The following is an 18,313-nucleotide window of genomic DNA, read 5'->3' as shown; positions in this document are numbered from 1 at the left end:
GGGCGTTTCAGGATTCTAGATGGGCTGTAGGGGGTTTTACGGCACAAGCTGAATCCTCATTCCATCAAGCATTGGTGGGTGGTAAGGAAATTTTACCATCAAGAAAGATGCATTAGTGGGCGGTAGGTATAAAAAGGTTGTCTACCCCTGGTCTACACTCACCAGAAGTGGCTACCCAGGGTTTCAGACATGAGACATTTCCCGCCCTACTTGCAGATTTCAGAGATTGATCCTGGGATATTTCTACAAAAGAAATGGTGGACCACCGAGAGACTGCCCTTCCCCAAGTCTCTGGAGTATTGCTTCATCTCTCTGGTTTTGCCTCATTATATTGAAATACATAGAGTTTTATTGTTGCTTTCTTTTAGCCTGATCGTGTTCCTCACATTTGGAAAAGCACAACAAGTGCAAATTAGGTAGTTTGGCATTAAAGAACAAACAGAATGAAATTCTCCACCATCCTTCTACTTCATGCATCTGATAAAGTCTTCTTCTTCTTCTTCTTTGGCGATCACTCGTAGCCGAGTAAGATTGTCTTCCATAAACACGGTTTTAACAATGAGTCCGTAAGTGACTGTGGAGGCCAATTCTGGATCCACATGTCCTTCCCCAGTGGGGACATTGGTTTCCGGGTAGGAGTTGATCAAGGTGTGGATTTGCCAAGCGTGTCTTCCTCTTAGCACGTTTTTCCCTTGCGTTCTGAGTTGAATCTCTTCAAAGCCCATGACGCCTTTGGTAAAGGCTGTTCTCCAACTGGAGTGCTCGCAGGCCAGTGTTTCCCAGTTGTCAGTATTTATACTATGTTTTAAAGATTTGCCTTGAGAGAGTCTTTAAACCTCTTTTGTTAACCACCAGCATTACGCTTTCCATTTTTAAGTTCGGAATAGAGTAGTTGCTTTGGAAGACGATCATTGGACATTCACATAACATGACCAGACCAACAAAGTTGATGTTGAAGAATCATTGCTTCAACACTGGTGATCTTTGCTTCTTCCAGTACACTGATATTAGTTCGCCTGTCTTCCCAAGTGATGTGTAAAATTTTTCGGAGACACCGTTGATGGAATCTTTCGAGGAGTTAGAGATGCCGTTTATAAGTGGTCCATGTTTCACAAGCATATAGTAAGGTTGGTAGTACAATAGCTTTGTAAACAAGCATTTTGGTTTCCCTACGAATATCCCAGTCCTGATAAAGTAGACATAAGTTGGTGCCACAATAAATCTGTTATAATTTAAAGTGCCAACAGGCTCCTAATAAATAAATTTGTAATCAGATTGTCATATATTATAAACTAACAGAACTTTGGAGACTTTAGATAAATGGTGGATTTGTTTTTAATTTGATCTCCTTTGAGTATTATTGTTTTTTGTTTTCATGTTTCCTTTTTCGGGTACACAAAGAGAAGCTGTTTACCCCATCTATGTTATCTTCAGGTCTTCTTTTGTTCTCACCCAGTTTACTCAGTGAATAGGAAATGTACTTGCTTTTTCTCTAAGTAATTTCTTTGTATTCATGGAATATTACCATGCCAGTGGTTTTCGTTTCAAGATGCATAATTAGTCTTTAGAGACCAAGTCAGATAGTTTCTGCCAAAGGATGTATGTTTTTCTCTATATTCCAATCCAACTCCTTCCCTTTAGTAAACCCTTAGTCACAGCTGCCTTCCAAATATGGTGATGAATGTACAGTGTTGATATTAGAGGTATCTTGGGTGCCTTTGTCAAATGATTATGTTTGATAGTTACATTGTACTTTGGCTTGATAGTTCTGGAGCTTTGATGCACCTTCATGCAAAAGTCAACTGTCTAATTAACTGCAGACCTCATTTAATTTGAGCTGTTTTTGTGCTCTGGACAACATACTTATAAGTCACAACAATGGATTTCTGCAGTCAGAAGTGTGGTATGTAAGCTCAGTATGGAAGGCCAGAGCAGCTGCTAGATTTCTCAGTGGCACAGATGATTACGAAGAGAAGAAATTTAGGCCTGAATAACAAAAGACATTCATACTATGAGCAGATTATTCATCCACATTAAAAAGAAAACTGGGATCAGATTGCTTAAGTAGTATTAACATACAGAGAAGCAATGATTCTTCAGGATATAAAATTATATGTTTATAATCACCACACTGGTATGGGGAAGGTTTCAGGGGTGCAATTCTTATCTGGGTTTAGTTTCTGGTTGGAAGAAGGGCACCAGTCACAGCCATCAAACATTTTTCTTTGCCATTCCAAAATACACCCACAAAATCTCATCAGTTACAATCCCTTGCAAAGTTATATTTTTAATAAATGTAAGCATACTGGCATTCTACTGCAGAGAGCAGAACAGTGTTCCCAAATCTGGAAACAGTTCCTGAAAATAAGTGTCTAAAAGCACAGTCGCCAACCTGAAACTGCATTTTCCTGGGTGGCCTTTTGCCCAAGGGTTTCATGAAGCTTCATATCTGCACTGATTTACTGCTGCTGCACAAAGGGGTTTCAAGGCACACTCCCAAAAAGATCAAATTAAACCACCATATTTTCTCTTGTCCTGAAAATGGTCTTCTGGCCAGCCCAATGCATCCCTTGAGTCCAGCTACAACTCTAGGTACAACCACAAATCTTAATCTAGGAATGGAACAGAAACAATATTTATAAAGTCTTTATTCAGGACCACCTGGACAAATACACCAATGTTGGCATTTCTTCCCACTTATGCAAGGCATAATCTCAAACAGAGGCAGATTACTTTTGCAGCTTCCTTCCCATCCCCACCCCAAACTCACAGACTTCTAGTTTTATTCCCAGTGATTGAGCTTGTCTCTGATGTGCACTAATTGTGCATCCTGATCCCATCCACTAAGAGAGGCAGCCATCAACCCACAATGCATATGGGCCCATAAGTCCTCCTTCCCTCTGTCTTACGCTGTGTGCACGCTTGTTTGTAGCACAACAATGTAGTTTCCCCTCTATCCAGAATCATTCATGCTCGCCCCCCAACGTGCTGCTTTCAATCTAGATTGATTCTAGATCCTGCCATCCACAAGGGTGGTTGTGGTTACTTGATATGCGTTTGAAATCCCTCCCTTTGATTAGGTATCCAAGCCTTTCCTTTGCTGCCCAACTCTCAGGTAAACAAAGAAGGAAGTGTGATTGTGATCTTGGTATACATTGACCCACAGTGTCATTTGGCACGGGTCCCATTGCCACAACTGCCCCCCTCTGTTTTCAGTGGACACACTGCAGGGCAATTCAGAATCAATCAGCAATGTGTTTTTATTCCTGCAATGAAACCAGATTCTTAAGAGGATCTAGATTGTGTGTGGACTATGTCGAGGCGGGAAAAGGACTCAGTTTCCATGTGTGTACAACCTTGCTCCCTGACCTGGGTAGTTTTAATTGTTTCTTTTCATGTACACACGTAAATTGCATCAAGGTGTGTGATGGGTTTTACTACTTGAAATACACAGTGCTTGTTTCTGTTTTCTTGTTTCATGGGAACATTTTATTGATACATTCTAGTAAGTTCTTCTCTCACTTAATCTTCGTGAGTCTGGGCATGCTTACTTGTATACTTTCCCTTTATACATCTTAAACTAGGCCAACTTTTTAATCAATAAGGATAATTTTGCTCTGTCAATAGCTGAGATTAAAACATTGGTGCTTTTATGAAAGGCATTATGATACTGATGCATGCCAAAAGACTTCTTGCTTGGTCTATAATTATCCTATCTCACTAAGCAACAGTGGTGCTTCTCTCAAGCCTCCCATTTTCTCCGTCTAGCTGATCTCAAAAGTTGAAGGTTTCCTTACAAAAATATTAGTTTCCTACTTTAGTGTATTGTGCAAGCCATGTTTTGTTTTAAAACAAATGGTTTTTAAACAGCATTTGCTTCTCCTTAACATGAAATAGCATCCTTTTATTTATTAAGCAAAGTTCTTCAGGGATACAAAGCGGGTTGATTTTTATCAGTCTTTGCTATGACAACTGCAGTTCATGTGTTTTTACAAAAGCTCAGTTCCTGTTAAATGCAAAGGTAGTGCATAGAGCAAAGCAGAAGTAGAAACGAGATGTCTCTTTGGGAGCGGGTGAAGTGAAAGTTCACAGTGGAGCATGCGTTTTATATCTGGAAACAACTGAAGCGCACGTAAGTATTGCTTGCTGGCTTGCTTTCACCATTAAAGGTGCAACTACAGATTGTACTGGAATGCTTTTATTGACCACCCCTCCCTCCACCCAACAATCTTCTTCATATCTGGGTGCTCACGGTGTACTTAGTAAGTGCTGCAAGCACTTGAAAACACCCTGACCTTCTCTCATATCGACCTGCCCATCTGTGGGGGAGGAGAGACCTGATGGTGTCGCAGCTTGCTGAGACTCTCTTTGTGACAACCCAAAAACCCTTCTGTCTTGAGATATGGCTTTCACCTCCTCTTATGAGTTTTAGGCAGTAGCTGAGGACCTGTCTTTTTGTCCAGGCATTTAGTTGCTTTTTCCTTTAGTGTCTGTTGCTAATTATGTGTCATTTCCTGGCTATGAAGAGTATTTTAATATATGCGTTGCATATATTAATTGGCTGTTTATAGTTACATTGTTTGAACTGGAATTGTTAAAAGATAAAGGTTTTAATTTAAAAACCTAAACAGCCCTAAAGAGTTACTTCATTTGGAAACAAAATATTAATCCCTGAGATGATTTGGTTCCCATTGACAGATTCACTCTTGCTTCTTGTTTTCAGATGTGTGGTCTAAGTGTGAGTGTCCAAGTTAGCTGAATTAAAGAGCAACGTCCCAAATAGGATATGTAAGGCGACATATCAATAGCTCAGGCCAGGCTACATAGTGTTTGTAAGTGAGTAGTTTCTTGCTATTGTGTGACATAGTTACATGTCTTGGATAAGGCCAGTTTGTCTTAACTGTGGCTGTTGGTTGCTGTGGCTAGATAGCATATGATATGAATTAGATAATTTTGATGAATGGGCTGATTAGATGGGATAGTACCTTACCAGCACAGGTGGCACCAAGCATTTCATTTCATTTCTGTCCTTCCTCTTTCTCCAAGAAGCTCAAGATAGCGTACGTAGTTCTCCTGCTCCCCATTTTATCCTTACAACAGCCCTATGAGGCAGCTTAGGCTGAGAGGCAGTGAGTGACTGGCCCAAGGTCACCCAGTGAGCTTCATGGCCAGGTGGGGATATGAACCCTGGTCTCCCAGGTCCACTGCACCACGCTGGCTCTCAGAGGGACCTCATACAAGGTAAAAAGAATGGCAGCCCTTAGTTTTTACATGGAGGCAGCCATGTTTTCCCTAATACAGCTCCTTCTGGGAGCAATAGAATGTCATCAGGCGCCGTCGCTCCTAGGGGAACTTGCTCAATTCTTTCAAAGCACGCAGCAGCAAGGAGCCCAGCACACTTACCACACAAGGCTGTGAGTGACTGGGTGACTTCTGGAGCTTTGTAAAAGCGGTGAGAAATGGACAAAGCCAGTGCTGCAGCCCTCATACCACCTTGTAATGGTATCCACAGGACTAAAATGGACTCATGATCCAGTCTGAATCATGATCTTCCTCCATCTCTAGTTGCAGTATTCAAAATACACATGTGTATATTTATGTACATGTTTAATTGTCTTATTTTTGAACTGGTTTTCACTGTTTTTGCAAGCATAATAGTAGGGATATATTGCATATCGCTTTTTGAACTCCTAATTCAGGACTGGAATTTAACAGCACTCAGTCTTGGCATGATGGATGAACTGCTGTAAAAATATTTATTAACTGATGTTGCACTCCCAATACATTTCAGAATAATAGTGCATGAACTCTTAAATATATGTTTTTAAACATTAATTTAACTAAAATGGTTGTAAGCTTGGATCCAATGATCTTTTGTGCCGAAATAAAATAAAAGAGAACACTTAAGCAAACAAGATTTTATTGGCATTTACTTCAGAGTAGAAATTGTCTTATTGAGATTTACCAGGAACAAACTCAGTTGGTCTCTAAGGTGCTACTAGAAAGAATTTTCGATTTTGTTTTGAGATTTGAATAAAAACCTTACCAATCCTTCCAATAAGCTTCATGATTGAAATACCAAAGCCATCAAAATGATTTAGTTTTGTGTTTGTCTAAAGTTCTGGTGGTGATCAAAGTGTATCATTGTTTTCACTGGCTGATTCTGTTATTTTAGCTGAATGATTTAAGTGAACTTGTGTCCCCATCCCACCCCCAAACAATTATTTGCCAAAAGGCCATAGGGCAGTTTGCAACATAGAACATGATAAACAACGTGTGCCAATACTTAACATAATAGCTGTACAATACAAAAAAAATTTAAAACAGTAATGTAAATTACAAGTCAGAATAATAAGCAATACATAGTAAAAAATGATAGTAGATAATATATAATATATAATGAAAACATACTAAGTAAGCAGTGATGTAAAATTATTTGCACCAGCACCCCAACAATTAACTCAACAAACCCTGTAAAATAGCATGAATTATTCCATGTTTTTCTCAGATTCAGGCTAATACACATTTCTTAACAACAAACCCCTACAAATTACTGTAATAGAGGGGGAAATCAACAGCAGTACAGTGGTACCTCTGGTTACGTACTTAATTCGTTCCGGGGGTCCGTTCTTAACCTGAAACTGTTCTTAACCTGAAGCACCACTTTAGCTAATGGGGCCTCCCGCTGCCGCTGCGCCGCCAGAGCAAGATTTCTGTTCTTATCCTGAAGCAAAGTTCTTAACCTGAAGCATTATTTCTGGGTTAGCGGAGTTTGAAACCTGAAGCGTATGTAACCTGAAGCGTATGTAACTCGAGGTACCACTGTATATGTAAAGTTCAGAAACCATATGCAATATTTCTTTTTGTACAAAACTAACTCTTAATCCCCTGCAGAAAAGGCAGACTTTTCCAGCTCTCACATGGGAACCTTCCTCTCCTCTCCCAGTCTCTCTACATGAGAGACTTCCCTTCCCTTCCCTCGGGGTCCTGCCACTTTTAGGGTTGTGCTATACTTGTCCCGTAGGCAGCCCAGAAGAGAAGAGGCAATTATTTTGTTATTGTTGTGCCCCTGCTATTTGTCTCATGCACTTTAGATTGTGAACCTGTGGACAGGATTGGGAATTTTTATTTCTGTACTGTGCCTATATTTGTAGTGCAGTTATAAATTATTATTATTATTAATATTAATAAAATGTCATCATAAGTATTTTTTTTGGGGGGGTAGTGGAAGATTGTACTGTGGAGCTTGCTTGTATTGCATGATGTTGGGTTGGGTTTTTTTTTTAAAAAAAGCATTGCTTGTTTCTTGTTTTCACTTATGACGTAGGTGGTGGCTTTTGATAAGGAAGTGGCTTTTTAATCATAAACTAGGAGTTCACTGAACCGTGTTCTTTGCATTCTCCGAGAAACATTGTTAGCTGATGTGGATTGATGAGGTCCATTTAAAACAACTGAGCTGTTAGCTTGCACCATCCCAGAAAACGCCACTTTTATCAGTTTGTGATACATGGATGCATTGCCGAAGCAAGTATTAGAAACAAATAATGCTTTTAAAAGTAGAAGGACGAAAGAATGATTTTACTTCTATTGAACCACTATTTCACAAACAGCCTGTAATGATTCAATTTTGAGAATAAGCAGTCCAGGGATGGTTGCTCAAACCCTTCCACTCAGCCTGCAGCTCTGCTGAGTGACCACACAGACCCAGTTCCCAGGCCCCTCTCTCCCCCACTCTTTCATCTGGCAAGTGCTGTGTGCTGTGGCTGCAGTCATGAAGCCAGGAGTGGACACACAACTCCTTTGGTCTCCTCTCTTCCTCACCTTCTAGCTGCATTTCAACCTTGATATGCAAGTGCGATTCTTTTTAGTCTTTGACTAACAAGTGTGTAACCCTTGAGAATGAGAGACAGACAGACAGACAAACAGAGAGACAGAGGCAGAGAGATAAATGATGCTAAGTAATGACCACTGTAACATCTAAGTCATGAATTCACATGATGCATTGCAGTTACTTTTTTGTGAATGGGAACTTTGGCAAGTTGTGGTTTCAGAGTTCACAGAAGGGGGTATGTAGACATGTATGTATGTTTGTGTGACATTACACTGCTTGCATGAACCAGGGTATTGGTTTCATGGATACTTTAGTGGAGATTCCTGCATTGCAGGGGGTTGGACTAGATCACCCTTGGTGTGCCTTCCAACTCTATGATTCTATGATTCTGGTTTTTTGTGGTCATTGGTTGGCCACTTATCACTAGTATTGACTCTTTGAGATAAGCAGACAGACCACATAGAGCTGTACTGTTATTTTCAACCTGGTCCTTTTAAGGGGACATATGGGTTTGTTTTCATTTTTCTTGAAATTGAAGTAAAAATATGAATAACATTACTTTTTGAGTTGCTCATGAACATTAACCATATTGGGTTAAGGAAGAGGGCAGATCCTCAGAACTTCTGAAATGCAACACTGATGGCGCATATATTCATAATGGTTTTTTTTCTTTTCCTTCTGGTACTTTGAATGAGCAAACACACCAGCTCAGTTGGTTAAATGACCAATCAGGTCCTGATAATACCTAACTGGTAGTGTGTTATATAATATAATATTTTGAATTTTTCAACACATGGACATCAGAGGTGGGGGTTGACATGGCCCCTGTTTTGTTTTGTTTTTTAATTATTTGGGTATCCCCACAGTCATTCAAGGTTAGAATATTTTAATAAATTTAGAGCAAGGGTGAGAAATCTGTGGCCCTCCAGACATTGCCAGACTACAACTCCCATCATCCCTGACAATTGGTCATGCAATCCAACATCATGCCTTCAGGGTCACAGTTTCCGCAGCCCTTATTTGGATTATTTGTTTATTTCATAAAATGTATACACCACTTGATTGTAGAATAACCTCAATGCAGATTATGTAATACTGTTCTTGAAAAATTGTTCATGAAAGCTGTTATCTTTCTGTCATCAGCCATCCTTTGCATGATGACAGTAGGGATGGATGGATTTAAACTGATGACTTTGACGTAGGTGTGTCAATCATTAGATCAGTTCATGTGACAAGAGTCTTTTGCTTACTCATTCACAAAAGGAGGAAGTAAATACAAATTCATTTCTTTATTCCAGGTTGCCCTCATTCTTCTTTTCAAATCAAATGTCACATTGACTCAAGGACAGTGCTGGAAACTTGTAGTGAGTTGCAGCGTGTGGATCCCATTCAGTGCACTCTTCAACCTGGAAGAAAGCCTAAAACCAAATGCCATTTGGCCAAAAAGCATCCTCTGCCAAAACCCCAAGGTTTGTAATTTATGGGTGTTATTTTTTAAAAAAATGTGTTGAAAGATGCATGGCCACCCCATTAGGCCTTCTGAGAGGCTATATGAGCTAGAGGGCTTCCATGTTTGGATTGCGATAACTAGGTGGGGTATTGTTTTTGTTTGTTACTGTGTTTAGTATTTTTGTGGTGTTATATTGTAAACCTCCCTGCGATCCTTGGATGAAAGGCAGTATAGAAATTTAATAATAATTATAGTAATAATAGTGAGGGCTGGACTTCACATGGCTATTCAGAAAGTAGCATAAGTGGTGTAAGTTTTGATCTGAAGCACATTGCAGTGGCACAGAGGTTCATTACTTCAGCTGGGTTGATAGCAATGGAACAGAAGGGTACAGTTTGGGTTTCACTTTCACGTCTCTGCAGTGCACCATTGGCCCACTATTCACCTCGAAGGCATGTTTTGTATCATAGACTAATTTGCTGCCATTCTCTTCCATTAAAACCTTCTGGGATTGAGACATTTGCACATGGCAGGTGGGCCAGGACAATCTTGAAGAATGGCTGCTTCTGAACTAAAAAAGTATAGCATACTAAATTGAATTGAAATAACGTGTTAGCAGTTGAAATCCAGTCTAAGGGTAATTAATATTTTTTTTAAAAAATGTTCATTCCAAAGAGATTTCTCCGGGATCTGTTGTATGAGAAATGTATGACTGCGCACACAGTATACCTTTAAAACATATTCAAAGCACATTTTTCCTCTTCAAAGAATTCTGAGCACTGTGGTTTGTTAAGGGTTTGCTAAGAATTGCAAGGCAGTGAAGGATAAACTGCAGTGCCCAGAATTGTTTGAGGGAAAGAATGTGCTTTGAAGGAATAGTGTGTATGCAGTCTAAATTTCACAATCTGCAAGATGTATTAAATTGTTTTCTATACCCTTATGTATAGAAAAAGATGGGTTGCATCATTAATAATCAAATGATATCCTTTAACAGGATACTGCCTGGAAGCCCTTCCATCCACTCACAACCACACATTTCTTTCACCAACTCCAGGTCTGGCATACAGATTGAATGAATGATGCGTTTCTGCTGAGGAAAAAATATTGCAACTTTACCTCCTGCCTATCATGCGACCACTTTCTGCCTAGGGGTTGCCATTTTTGTACCTTACCTGGGATCATGCTTCTTTGGGACTAATAACCAGTTCCCTCTGAACCTGGAAACCAGACCCCTTGATGGATTCTAACCTTAATGCCCCAAAATGATGTCTTGTAAGCTGATGTTCTTTAATGAACTCCTCTAAGGCAGAAATCAGTGTTCCAACATATATTTTAATGGGTTATCTGACAAATTGCAATGCAAAATGTTCCTCCTGGACATCAATTTTTATATCCTTACTTTGCTTTGTCCATTGCTGGTGATATATTCATACCGTAGCACTTTCAGTGCCAGTAAGTGTTAAAACATAATAGTTTTCCAAACCCTTTCCCCCCATTTTAGCCACTTTTGTCCCATCCCCACCCAAGCACCCTTCACCTGCTTCACGTTAAGAGGAAGCTGACAACATTTTATGTTTTACTTTGTTGTTTCCTACTCAGTTAAACATTTTATTTAAATTCCTGTCTTTTTTGCATTTTTTTCTATGTAAAGTGTCATGTATGTTGATGATATTATACAAAAATACAGTGCATGGTTTTTTAAAAATGTTGAACCCAACACGCTTTAGAGAGAGGTTCAAAATTTTCAACTTTACCCTTTTCCTCATTAAGCAGTCTGAACCTGAGCGTATTTTGCCAGCAACTGTTGAAGGATGTAAACAACTGGAGTTAATTGCCCTTTTTTTTACAGTATCTAGTTTAAAGGCCGGTTAAGTTAAGTTGCTTCTGGCTGTATGGAACAGTCAGATGACATGAACCCTGTTGCTATGGGTTACCACTTGCATGCTTGAAAAACTACTATTTACTTGTGAACAATATGAGGACCTCGCATGGCTTGCTGCATTTTCCAAAAGACTGCTGCAGTAGGACTAATGCTCTTTCCCGCCCCCACCAAAAGAGTAGAGAGCAGTACTTGGTAAGTGCTTTCTTACAGTAGCATGTTTAGTGCAGCAGCAAAAGAGGAAGGAAATTTCTGCAGTTTACCGGTATACCTTAAAGAGGTGGGGGCAGGAAAAAGAAAGGAATATGGACAATTCTTGATTTGCTTTCTGAATTTCCAGAAGAATAAGCATGAGAGAAGATCTTTTAAAAAATCGCTATTAACTCTATCAGTTTTGTTCAGTGCTTTAATCCAAAAGAACTCAAAAGTTCTGGGTCACTACTACCGAAAATGCTCATTTCAAGACTGAGGGTTGTGGTAGAGCTTTTGCAAAATGCAGTGTCTATGTGTGCTGTGCATCCTGTTTAGCAACAAGGAAGTGGTTACGTTCCGTCAGTCTTTGAAAGATCTACCAAAATGCAAAAGAGAAGCCCAGTGAGTCTTGGCTTAAAATAAATTGTTCTTATATATAAAGACAGTCTGGCACTACACTGGTGGTACTATAATAAAGCAGTGGCCTTTTCAGCTTTGTAGAGGTGGAGCGATTGGCTTGGTTGCTGAAAGAGAGAACATTCCTTTCTCTCTCTCTCTGTTTGTTTTCAGTACCTCCAAAACCTGTTCATCTCCAGCCTGCTGGGCACGAGAAGATTCCTCCAGCACCATCTAGGCCTTTGCCAGCAGATCCCAAGTCAACAAGAAGCCCAGTGCCTGAAGAAGAAACAACACAGACCTCACCAGACATTAACAGACTCATTGAAAAATTCGAAAGTATTAGGTAAGTACTTTTGGTTACTTTTGCTGTCCTCCTCTCTTCTTTAAATAACTCATGGAGGGGAAAATACGTTGTAACAATGCAGAATGAAAGTATAACAATTCACAAATGTGTGTCTAATTTAATACCAACAGCAATTAAGCCAAGTCCATCTAAAACCTAGTGGAGGGTTTGGAAATGTGCCTGATAATTGATGATGGTTTACATGTAAATCACTCAGTGATGACACATTTTTGACAACGGAGGGTTACTTTATTTATGCACCAGTAAAAATGATGTTGGGCCGCCAGCCCAGATTCCAATAGGATAAATACGTAACCATACACTAAGAGACACGATTTTGTCCTGGCATAGGTGTGCTTGGACAACAAGTGATTTATTTAGGTTGGACAGATTTTCTCTAGACATGATTGATTTTAAAACTGGTTAACTTGTCAGAGAACTGAGAACTTATAGGACTGTTTTTTGGTGTTAAAAATGTTGAGTAAGTATGCTATAAATATATAATTTTTATAATTTCATTCTCTTGGGATGTTGCAGTCTGTTATGAAGATAAATATATCTGGCTAGTCTTTTAGCACAGCGTAAATGATTTATTCATTATTTAGGAGTGACTTTGCTGAAGGCCATGACTTCCTCAATATGGTTCCCTTAAATTTTTAATAGGACGAATTTGTGGGTTTCATTTCCTTTAAAAACTGAATTTTATTATGGTTTAATATAATATGAAATATTTGTGGCAGCCACTTGTTATATTTTAAAGAAATTTTAAAGAAATTTCTGTGTCCGGTTGTAGTTTTAAATAAATAAAAAGAAGAAGCTTACAGAGACAGCCAAAAGCATTTGAGGGCATGAAGCAGAAAGTTCAGTTGACGTACCTTGTAGTGGTAAGCAATGCTTGCCAATTGGCTGGCTTTTTAATGACAGACGCAGAATTTGCCACTTGAGGCAGGACACCTCACTCAATCTGAAGTTAGACATAGCCTCTGGTCTGAAAAGCACTAGAGGTTAAACCAAGGGCATTAGCTTCAAAGTGGATTTGTATGTGATGCCAATGACCCAGTGTCTTTGTCTTCATTTGCAGGAGGCCCATCCATGCTGTTCAAAGAAACCAGTTCAACTTAGCTTTTAAAATGGAACCTGAGACAGACTCTTCCAAACAGTGTTGCCCAAGCATCTGTGATGCAGTAGGTTCCACTGCATCTTCTACCAATGAAAATAAAGAGCCGGATGAGAGCGAACCTGGCATGTTGTGTAACACTGAACTGTCTAACACAGACATAATGAAAATTAAAGAACTAAATATAGATGACAGCACAAGCACTGAAGATTGTGCTGATGTGCAGGTCAGCAAAGCCCCCACGGAAGAGCTTGGGCCTAAGGACTCATCCGTGGAGCTGAACAGTAATGGTAAAATTCCCAATAGGGACAGTGGGATTGACAGCCCTTCTTGTAGTGTGGCAGGAGAGACTTTCCTGAATGAAGATGGTGTGGAGCAGAAAAAGGTCACTGTGACCGGGAACCCAGTGGAGGTGGAGACGGACAAAAAGGGTGCCAGGTTTTCTGCTGGAGAGCAGAAAAGAGACTCTGCTCAGGATGAAGACAGTGACATAGATGAAGGAAGCAGTGAGGAGCAAGAGACAGCGGAAGTGCCAAAACTGGAATGTGTGGACATTAACAAGGTAAATATTATCTTTTTTTTTTTTAAACAGAGTTTATTAGCATTTTCGTAATATAACACAAACCCAACCCCACACCTACAAATACAAAAACAAATACAAATACACATAATGTCAGGATTCTTCTTCTTATTTGTATATCTTACAAAAAAAAAATTTCTACTTCTGAATCTTGACGTTTGACTTCCCCCGCCTTTTCACCTTCGGTTTTAAATCAATATACTATTTCCTTAACAACTTTTCTCTATAAAAAAATTTAACTTTACTTAAAAATAACACAATTATCTTGATCTTTTTATTATAACCTAAATCTTAACCATATATTCTTCTAACTAAACTTATTTCTTCTATCCTTTATCATGCTGCTTTTGACTTAAGATTCAATATCTCCTTACTTATTTAAAATAAACTTATAATTAACAGACTTCACACTCCGATTTCGGATACCATGACAGACCATTTGGATTATACATTTAATACTTCAACCCACTCCCCCTCTGTCCATTGTCTTTTTCTGTCTTTCACCAGAACCGGATCTCCAATTATCTTCTTCTGAGTGTCCACAGATCCAGGCATTCACAACAAACCTAGCATCGAGCTTCAGGGTGTTCATCACTTCCTTTCTGGGCTCCTCCGTACCTTTGTACCATACTTCTTCTTCTTGTAGAAATCTTAATTCCATGTCCCTTGCCCCCGAGCTGCCACCTCGGAGTCTGGATATTATAAATTTTCCCGTTCCAGGGCTGCCACCCCCAGAAATCGGTTCCTTTTCCCGGAGTTGCCCAGCCATTTCGAACCATCCTTCAAGCACCCCTTCCAGCTCTTTGCCAAGGTTTGATTCCATTGTGTAAAACTTTTGAAAAGCCTCCTCTGTGGAAAGTGAGTCCTTTTTATTTATAATTCCACTCAAGACTTGCAGTTTCCGATTAAGCAGTTCCAGCTTCAAGACAGTGAGCATTTCCTCATCCTTTAAACCAGAGTTCAATACCAGTGGGAACACAAAGTCCAGCATTTTAGAAGGGAGGGTGAGTGTCAGATTTCAGTTCCTGTCTCTTCCTTCCTTTGTTTCAATTTTTTCCCACGACAGTCCAAGTCGTCGCCATTTCTCCGAAGCCGGAGTATAAAGACCAAAACTTCAAATGGAGATATTTTTTCCCCAGTTAACCCCCGAAGGGAAATCTCAGCAGTCTCAGTTTTCAAATTCCAGATACTTTCTATCGATTGTTGTAGCAGCAGTCACTTAAACGGTTAATTTCTTTCCTCTCCCGAAGGGAGGGAGGCGGGCTGCCTTTCTTCTTTCCCCCAGATCGTTCCAAGAATACAAAGAGTCAATCAAATACTCACAGCCACTGGGTTCTTATCAGCTCGTTAAAGACAGGTAGAACTTAGACGCTCATCACAGGCTTTGTCGCCGCATTTACATCCCGGTTGGGGCATGTCCCCTATAGCCCGGCTCCGTCGTCCCTTCACCCCCACTCCCCCTTTACAGGGGGAGCGGGGGAAGGGTTCGGAGCCACAACGGGCACAGCCGGGGAGCCCAGGGTGCGGGACGCTCTTCCCGCACCCCAACCGGAGCCCCGCTTTGCGGTAGCAGGGCTCCTAACCCCCGGGATGGACTGGGTGCTTCGCAGCCGAAGCAACCCACGACCACCCGCAATGGCGGCGCCGCCGGAAGTCCAATCGGTAAATATTATCTTTTGCATTGGTTTGATAACAGGATGCAGTGGGCAAGTTCACTTTCAGAATGATCTTCAAAATTTGCTGAGCACGTGAAGCTGCATGATTTTGAGTCAGATAGTCTGTGACACTCTCCCCCCCCCCAGTAACTGAGTACTGCTTGGCAGTGGCTCTCTAAGGCCTTCAGTAAGACGCCTGTCACTTGTATGCAAAGTGTTGTTCTGTTGCTGAGGAGTGAGCTCTTTTGTTTCTCTTATTTTTCTCTTTTCTTCAGTCCTAGTCTATGGTGGCTGTGTAGTTAGTTTGAGTTTCAGACCCAGCCTTCTTTCTTTCTGAGGTCTCCAACATCCCCTTGGTTTGTTATGGTTTTCTTTTCTGGGAGGTGTTGATGTTGGCCTTTTATTTTTTATATATATATAATAATTTTTATAAGTTTTCAATTACAGTCCAATAATAGCCTCATGATAACAATACCAATTCAGAATGCAATTATTAATGCCAATTGTTCAAATACCAAACTATTTCATTTAGATAAAGTGCCCCCCCCGTGTGCTAGATTTGATGGTTTGATGATTTTATTTATTTCTGCATTCCAAAATCTTATTAATTTCAGTTTCATTCCGGTCAAAAAAATAATCCCTTATACAACAACTGCAATATTAATAACGTCTATTCATGTTGATCCATTAAATGATTTATAAAACTACAAGTGAAGAACTCAAGCTGTATCCTTGTTCTTCATTTGTGTGGCAGTTATTCTGTCCATGGTGTTTCTTCCTGTCCCTGTAAGATGTTATGTCTTTCTTACCCCCGGTTGTTGCTGTTATCCATCATGCCTTTGGCGGAGCTGATATCCCATTGTTGTTCCAGAAATTTCTCCATCGCTCCGTCCCATACTTTGTTGTTTTACAACTTTAACAGCTGCAAAAGTCACTCTGTCCCAGTAAATAACCTGTTGTCACCATTTTTCTTCTCAGCCTGGGAAGAAGAGCAGTCTGTAGAACTGCAGATGACTCAGTAAAGAACACTATCAGTTCCTTTGGCAGTTCAGACTCCTTTCATCCTTCCGTCTAACTGAAGATATATGAGCAATTATACTTCCAATTAAATTAAATTCCAAGTCCTTTTAGTGTTATTCAGTTCACTTCATAAATAATAAAGGATGGGGAAGAGTCAACCCTAAGTTTCCATCATAAACCTTTTGCAAAATAGAGCTTTCCTCCCTTTTTCCTTTTTTTACACACACAGTTCTGTTTGATGTTATATTCCGTATTTATAATCCAATAGAAGGTACAGAAAGAATAGAATTTTTAAAAGGAATATCTAATGTAATAATAAAGTATCTCCTGGCAGAACTAGAATGATTCTTGTAAAATAAGAAACATATCTGATAAAAATAGAGAAAGTAATACAGTAATTTGGAACTGTGTGTGAAAGAACAATAGAAATAACAATACAATGAGTCTAATCGGAAGTCAAATGTGTTTATTCTTTCTTTAAAATCTTTTTTAATTAATTTCTTTCTTTCTTTTTGTTTTTTTTCTTTCTTCTCACCTTCTTCTTTTGGTCTTTTCTTTCTGATTTGCTAAGAAAGAGATGAAGTTAAATATGAAAAGCTAACTAACTCAAAGTGATGTTTTGTAGTTTGTTAATTATTGTTAAAGATGGTCAGCTGTAATGAATTGATGTATTAGTTACTACTGATTTATTATTGTTGAATCTTAAATAAAATTTATTTTCATTCATATATATACATACATGTACATATATATATGTATGTATGTTTGTATGTATGTATGTATATGTATTCCAATTTCTTCCATTCTCGCTTGTACAAATATAATTTGATCTAACATTCAGAGGAGGTTTGCCAAATCATAAATTTAGAGAAGAAAACTTTAAAGAAAGAAACCATAGGCTCCCCTCCTCCCCACTGTCTTTTGCACCATGTCTTTTGAACTTAACTCAAGTTCAAGCCTTAAAATCTTGTAGCTGATTTCTTCCGCAGTTTGTGATCTCATCTCTTCTAGCACGCACCTGTACTTTAGTCTAATTAATAGAATTAAGCTCTAATTAATAGGAGAACCTCTGCTTCTTAATGGCGGCATTGGAGGGTTTTCGGCAGGCGAAGTGCTTTTCCACTCAGCACCTCCCTGCCCCCCGCATTCCATATTGGAGTGAGAGCCGGGTCCCAAGACAAACTCTGTGTGAAGCCTGTCTCTCCCCCCCCCCCCCAATCCTTGGGAGGAATTTGCGGGGATAATTACCCTCAATCATCCTTGTTTTTCCTTCACCAACAATCTCTCGCTGTCGTGGTGGCTGCCTCCAGTAAGGCAGAGCGAAACCGGAAGCCTGTTGTTGGCCTTTTAAATCTGCCTCTTAGACTGAAATGTGACTGCTGTTGTCATTTTGAAATCTGCAGCATATAGGCCAGCAGCTTCATGGTTGATATTCAAAACTTCCAGACATGCAAAGGGCAGAGGGAAGGGCAGACAAAGCAAGCTGATACCACAGTTTCTTTTCACTCTCCATTAAGCACCGGTTTATTACTGTTCTTTTTTGGAGAACAGGTATGTGTCTCTATTCAGAGGTTCCCTTTCCCTTTTAGCTCCTGTCTGTGTCACTGATATGATTAAGAAGTAAAGATTTTCACATATACAAATTTTTACATGCACAGACTTCGGAAATATTATTATAGAATATACTCCTTATACACTGATTCCTGGAGCTGCTAGCAGTGCCAGAAACCACAAGTGGAGGAAGTGTTGTTACACTCATTTCCTGCTTCCCATATGCATCTGATTGGCCACTGTGAGAGCAGGATGCTGGACTGCATCGCCCTTATCCTGATTCTGCACGGCTTTTC

The 18,313-nt window shown here is 39.7% G+C and overlaps 1 protein-coding gene across 2 annotated transcripts in view; it reads left to right on the top strand.

Annotated features, from left to right (window-relative positions):
- FGD3 (FYVE, RhoGEF and PH domain containing 3) overlaps window positions 1–18,313 on the top strand; it is a 104,037-nt gene that overhangs the window by 41,057 nt on the left and 44,667 nt on the right. For both annotated transcript variants that reach the window (XM_033140883.1, XM_033140882.1), the window contains exons 2-4: window positions 9,130–9,300; window positions 11,923–12,094; window positions 13,176–13,773. In XM_033140883.1, coding sequence (XP_032996774.1) covers window positions 9,130–9,300; window positions 11,923–12,094; window positions 13,176–13,773 — 941 coding nt within the window. The remainder of the gene's footprint in view (window positions 1–9,129; window positions 9,301–11,922; window positions 12,095–13,175; window positions 13,774–18,313) is intronic.

The sequence above is a fragment of the Lacerta agilis genome, chromosome 2 (assembly GCF_009819535.1).
Source record: "Lacerta agilis isolate rLacAgi1 chromosome 2, rLacAgi1.pri, whole genome shotgun sequence".
Taxonomy (NCBI): domain Eukaryota; kingdom Metazoa; phylum Chordata; class Lepidosauria; order Squamata; family Lacertidae; genus Lacerta; species Lacerta agilis.
This window is presented reverse-complemented; position numbering and strand designations above follow the sequence as displayed.